This window comes from Sminthopsis crassicaudata, chromosome 1, assembly GCF_048593235.1.
Source record: "Sminthopsis crassicaudata isolate SCR6 chromosome 1, ASM4859323v1, whole genome shotgun sequence".
NCBI lineage: Eukaryota > Metazoa > Chordata > Mammalia > Dasyuromorphia > Dasyuridae > Sminthopsis > Sminthopsis crassicaudata.
In genome coordinates this window covers 3,205,191-3,211,721 of record NC_133617.1, presented here as the reverse complement: position 1 = coordinate 3,211,721, position 6,531 = coordinate 3,205,191, and the positions used below count along the sequence as shown (strand labels likewise).

Sequence of the window (6,531 nt, the reverse complement as noted above, 5' to 3'; positions counted from 1 at the left end):
TTTTCCTCCTACTAGCTTGCAAAATAATATGGATTTCTATAACTATGTTGAGTGTGTATGTTATTTCTTCTTACAGCCAGTTTGACTGATTGTAATATTCACTCACTGTCCATCCCCTCCTTTCTTTCCCTCCACTAAATGCTGTGTTTCCTCTTTAATAGAAGATAATTTATGCCATTCTCCTTCTCCTTTTCCCTTTCTCCCAATTCATTCCTCCAACCCTTAAATTTAATGAAATTTCTTTCAAAAAGGATTCTTTCATGTTCATATTCAATTCACACCTATGCACTCTCTTAATACACACTCCTTCTAACTTCCCTAATAATGGGAAAATTTCTCATGAATTACATGGAAGAATGTCAACAGATAAATCAGGTTAAGTCTCTTATCATTTCCACTTGCTGATTAATTACTTGTGATTTTCCTGAGTCCTGTAAGTGAAAGTCAATTTTTCTGTTCAGCTCTGGTCTTTTCCTCACAAATACTTGGAATTCTTCTATTTTCCTGTATTTTTCTGTTTTCCGTAAGGTTTCTCATTAGTTTTACTGGGGAGGTGATTCCCCACAATCCTCTCTCTGGTTATACAAGGCTCTCTTTATCAAAACCATTGGATCTGGTCTGAAGCATCTCATTGTTGAAGAGAGCCACATGTTCCTGAATTGATCATCATATAACCTTGTTGTTGCCATGTACAATGATCTCCTGGTTCTGCTCTGTTCACCCATCATCAGCTCATATAAGTCTCTCCGGGCCTCTCTGAAATCTTCTTGCTGGTCGTTGTTATAGAACAATAATTAGAGTAGAATTTTTTGGGATATTTCTGGGATAAAAGGCTTGAAGAATGTAATAGGAACAAGGCCTTCCTGAAGTACACAATTTATGACTCTGTTACAATAAGTAGAATGTTACCACCAAGTGTTACAGTTTATCATTGTTACAATAGGCAGACTTACTGCTAATCTCTGTTTAATGTTCAATGCAAGTCACAAGCAAGGGCAGGATGTGTATCTGTAATCTTGAAACATTCACTAAGTAACCTGAAGAGTCTAGTGTTTTTGCAATATGAGCTTAGAGAAAATACAGACCCTGGCTCTCAGATCAATAAATGGAATGCTTAGATGGTACCTGGCTGGTTCCTGCACTTTTGTTTCCACACTCATCCTAGTTGGGGGAGCGGGCATCCACATGGGGCACTCAGCTAGACCTGAATGCCATTGCAGAGGAGAGGGGCATCTTGATGAGCTCTAGGATTTAGGTAAAAGGTAAAATCACTTTATCTCCAGGGTAACACAAGAATTAGGTAGAAGTAATACTGAGTTTTGTACCACTGATACCTATGTAGTGCACATATTGAATCAGAATGGGGCAAAAGCAATTAGGAGACAGGGACCTAGGATGTTACCTGAAAGTATTAAAGAAGCTAGGAAAGGAAAGAGAATTGGGAATTACTACAGGACAGTTACAGGAATTTTTAGAGTTTATAGAAAAATGCTGTTTTTGGTTTTCACAAGAAGGAATAATTCATGTGGAGAAATGGAAGAGAGAGGGAAAATCAATGAGTGAATATTTTAGAGAAACAGGGCCAGGAGTTTTTCCAGTTATTATATTTTCTAGCTGAAACATTTTGAAAATCTCTCTTCTGCCTCCAGAGGGGGCTGTTTTAAGTTCTAGAGTGCTTAAAGTAGATTTATCTGCTAGTTCTGTGGAGGAAGAAGACTTGCCCCAAGTTATAGAATGTGTAAATGTTAACAAAAAGGATAATTCACAAAACCTACAGATCCCTGGGTAGAGGAACAGATCTGAAGGGAAACTAAATTCTTACAGAAATGAATTAAGTAGATGAGTTCAGGAGGCAATTAAGAGAGCTAAAGAAAGAGAAGACATCTTTTTAGAAATGCAGTTAGCTTTGCCTGTTATTGAAACCGCAGATCCAAGTAATCCAGGACAAAATAGGAGAAAATATCAAGCTCTGGACTTGTAATTACTGAAAGTGTTACATCAGCTGCTTCCAGTGATGGTTCCAATAGTCCACATGCCTTTACCCTGTTAGATTCAGTCTCATGAAGCACCTCGCCTCCTTTAACCAGGTGTTCAATGGCAAAAACCACCTTAGAAGGAGGACATTAATTAATATGGAAGGCAGCCATTTTTTCGGAATGTCAATACCAAGTCCAGATCAATGATCACACCTGGGTCAGAATCACCTTTGAGATTCTCACTGGAATGGGAGTATTTAGTCAGTGAAGAAATCAATGAAATTATGAATTAATCGCTTATGAACAAGTGATGAAGACAGCTAGAGCAGTATGGGTAAAGATACTTGGGGAAACTGGCAGAGAGACATCAGATACAAAAATCATCCAGGGACTTAATGAGGCCTTGGCTGAGTTTGTCAGTCACTGAATGACAGCAGTTCAGTATTCTCTCAGGGATGGGGAGATAGCCCAGATTTGATTAAGACAACTTGCCCTTGAAAATGCTCATGGAGATTGTAAAAATGCATTATCTGGGGCCAAACCAGAAATGTCTTTAGTAGAAATGTTCTAAAGCTGTCAGAAAGTTGGAACTCCTTTCAAGCCCCGGCAATGACTGCTGCACTGAATCAGGATAATCACAATCTCAGAATTTTTCAAACTGCCATGGATGCCATAATTGGGGACAATGGGGTCACATGAAGATAAATTTTAGTAACCAGAAGGTTTCACCACGTTGCAATTCAGCAGATAAACTTTTGAATTTATGTCTAAAATGTTGGAAGGGCCCAGAGTTGTGCTTTTCAATGTCCTTCTCAGTATAACATGCAGGCTAATGAGATATTGGAAACTCTCCTCAGGGCCAGCTCCAGCCCCAGATGATGGAAACCACACTTTCCCTTATTCTCCCTCCTACTGTGTCTGCAAGCAATACCTTAAATCCTACTTACTGACAATAGCAGCGGTAATACATGTGACTCCGGGAAGGACAGGCCTTGATTTATGTTCCTCGATGTCACATTGAGTGACTGACCATGTGGGAAGATGTTCTCTCTCAACAGTAGAGTCTCGCGTCTTCTTCCTTTGGGCATAGGAGGGCTCATGTCAGCACTTAATTCACAGTCACTGCAAGGATTTATGGCTATTCCACAAGCAGTAGATTCTGATTTCTGAAGGGGAAATGTGTATTCCTCGCTTGCTGCTCCTCACCAGGACATTAAGTAAAAAGCAGGAAAGGACAGCACAGTTACTGATAATATCTTACAAAAGAGTAGAAAGAGAATATTAAAATGTTCTGGAAGTACAGGAAAAGAGGAGTTCGGGATGCAATCTATAGCTGATTCTAGGCCACTTTTATGGTTGGAAATAGAAGGAAAACTCTTTGAAGGGTCGGTGGACACAGGGGCTCATAAGTCGGTGATGTCACAGTGCTTTTGCTCAAGCTTGGCCAACATACAAGCGCACAAACCTTTATTAGGCATAAGTGCTACATGGTTATTGCAGACAAAGGAGGATAAAAACGGCCGTTCAAATCTGAGGCTTCCTACTTCACTGTGCAGAGGATGGGCCAGGCCCCTCCCTGTGCAGCTCAGGGCCAGGGACAGCCCTCTCCTTGGCAAAGGAAGCTGGACTCTCTCTCAGGGACATCTAGCAAGGGAGGGATGTGAGGGTACCTAAAAATGCCCTGAGCCTTCACTGGAGCTCTTTATCCTGGAACTAAAGGAAAGCCTATGGTTCCCTGGCCCCTACTTTTGGGGCCTTCCCAGCTCCATTTTCTAGGCCTTCCTCCCCTTCCCCAGCTGCAGCCAATGGGATCCCCAGCATTGCCTGAGTCTCAGGTCCTGTGGGGCCACCATGTTCTCCCCTTCCTGGCTGCTCCATCCCAGAAGCCCCTTCTCCCTTTGCTGAGTGGGTATGATGAGAATAATTTCCAACAACAACAACAACAACAACTGGCATTTTTTGGCCCTTTAAGGTGAGAAAAATCCCCTGTGTGTATATAGTGTACCTGTATATGTATGAAGTTGTAAAAATGCACATGGACATATATTCTTACACACTTTTTGTTTCCTTTGAGCTCTGGAGCCACGTGCTTCCAGAAGACCTCTTCTGCCCCCCAGGTGTGTTCTCTGTTTTTTATACACAAGGTCCTGACACACAGTAGGGGCTTAACAAATGTTTCTTCCATCACCCTCCCCTTTGTACTTCAATTTTCCTTTGGCTTTATTTTGCTTTTCTTGCTCAGCCATTGTTTAATCACGTCCCTCTCTTTCTGGCCCCATTTGGGATTTTCCTGGCAGTAATACTGGAGTGCTTTGCCATTCCCTTGTCTACCTCGTTTTAGACATGAGGAACTGAGGCAAACAGTGACTTGGCCAAGGTCACACAGATAGTAAATGTCCGAGGCCAGATTTGATCTTAGAAAGATGTTTCCCTGACTCAGGCCAGGGCTCCCACCCCTGCCCCACCCAGCTGCCCCTTCTTCCTTTAGTTCTGTACATGTTATATCTCCCCTGGAGGAAGGTAAACCAGAGGGGGAGGCCTGTCACTTTTACTAGGCGTCTAATAAATGCGTGAGGGGTGAATCGAAGGCCTCTCCAGCTTTTGGGGGGATACACAGAAGGAGTGTCCCAGGAGGAGGAGGCCTCCAGGGCTGGTGAGCTGCTAGAATGGACCCACGTCCCAGGGAGACCCCGAATCCTGGGAAACCCGAGTGTGCAGGGAATGGCCTGGAGCGTCCGGCCCGCTCCCCGGGCTGCAGTAGTAACTGCCAGGTATAAAGTGCCCACTGTGGGCCGGGTGCTGTGCTGAGCCATTCACAGACATTAACTCATTTACTACTAATCATGGTTGTGGACAGAACTGGGAACAGAGCAAGGGGCTGAGTCAGTGGGATTGACAGAGACAATGGTTCCCTCCTTCAGCCTGGCTCAGGGGGATTGGTCTGACCCTACAAGGAGATGGTGGGCCCGAACCAGAAACAAGGCCCTGAGTGGGACTGAGGAGACAGTGGTTAAACCCAGGTCAGCATTGATTTAATCCTACAACAAAGAATGGTTCCCAGGGGTGTCATGACAGGGGTGTGCTCAGTGTGGGGCACAGAAGGACGAGCTCTCAGGCCCAGAAGAGACAGAAGCACCAGAAGCTCCCGGGGCAGGGACAGATTCATCCCATCGTCCTCCTTGGTGGTGGCTGAGGCTGGAGCACAAACCTATGGAGTCGGGGGGAATCAGAGGCAGAGAAGGAGGCGGGAGCTCAAGCTCTGGGACGGAGGAGAGAGAGAGGCCCCCAAGAAAGCTAACGGGGCCAGGAAAGGAGCCGAGACTTGGAAAGAGACAAATAAGGATTTGGACTTTAACCCCCGGCTGCACTTGTGGTGATTACTGAAGTGAAAGGAAGCTCCCAGAGACCCCAAGGAAACCGAAACCAAGAACATTACAAATAATAATAATAATTACTACTGTTTATGGAGCACATCCTATGAGCCGGGCCCTGTGCTAAGGGCTTCACAATCACCTCATTTGATCCTCACTGCACCCCCAGGAAGTAGGTGCTATTATTATCCCATTTTACATCAGGGCAAACTGAGTCAATCAGAGGGATTTCCCAGGGTCCCACAGCCAGCAGGTGTCTAAGGCTGCAGTGGGACTGGATTCTCCCTGGCTCCAGCCTGAGCTCCATGTTCTGCCCCCTTAGCTGTCCCTTTGTTCAGGCCAGGTGCCCCTGGAGCTCCTGACTTAGCCCTTGCCCTCCCCCTTAGCTTGACTCTCTCTCTTCCCAGAGAACAATAGACTTGGCCAGAACCATGGAGAGCCCTGGGCCCCTCCCCCACAGGCCCCCACTGTTCTGCCTGAGGCTGAACTAGATCATGGACCTGGAGCCAGGAGCCCTCAGAGGTCAGGAGTCTGACCCCCTCCTGCTCCAGAAGACACCCAGGGAGGTCAGGGATCTCAGGCAATCACAGAGATCAGCTGGGATCCCCCTGGGGGTAAATGATGGGGGATCAAAGGAGCCTGTGCTGAGAACTCCCTCTGTGCCAGTCAGTGTGTAAATCAAAAGCCACATGGGAGGTTTGGGAGCTCCTGGTCCCCGGTTCTAACGGCAAAGAGGCCCAGAGAGGGGATTGAGCTTCAAGGCCTGGGAAAAGGTGCTCAGGGAGCCCTGGCAAAGCAGGGGCAATGTGGCCTGTTCTTGTGTATTATTCCCATTGATGCAGTGACACAGGTCAGATATGGGCGCTCCTGAGCCCTCGGGAATCCCCATTTGCTTCTGTTTTAGGAGCTGTGATCACTGGGGAGGCAGCGCCCTGAAAGTCCTTCCCTTCCAGGAGGCTGATGGGAACATATTAGATGCATCTCAGATGCCTGGTTCTGAGTCCTTGCTGTTGGGCCTTCTCTCTGTGGAAGGAAATGAAGAGCCATCCTGCTGCCAGTCCCCCTGTGTGTCTCCTGTTCCCTTTTCTAGCCAGGATGGCAGTCGTCTCTTCAGTGTTCTGGATGGGCTGCAGTGATCCCCTCAGAACCTGGAGCATCAGTTCCCCCTTGTCTTTACCAGAAAT

The 6,531-nt window shown here is 46.0% G+C and overlaps 1 protein-coding gene across 1 annotated transcript in view; it reads left to right on the top strand.

The window, feature by feature from the left end:
- Positions 1-4,642: 4,642 nt before the first annotated feature.
- The window catches only part of LOC141565251 (vomeronasal type-2 receptor 26-like), a 30,577-nt gene continuing 28,688 nt past the window's right edge, over positions 4,643-6,531 (top strand). Inside the window, exon 1 of the mRNA XM_074308627.1 lies at positions 4,643-4,747. Coding sequence (XP_074164728.1) covers positions 4,643-4,747 — 105 coding nt within the window. The remainder of the gene's footprint in view (positions 4,748-6,531) is intronic.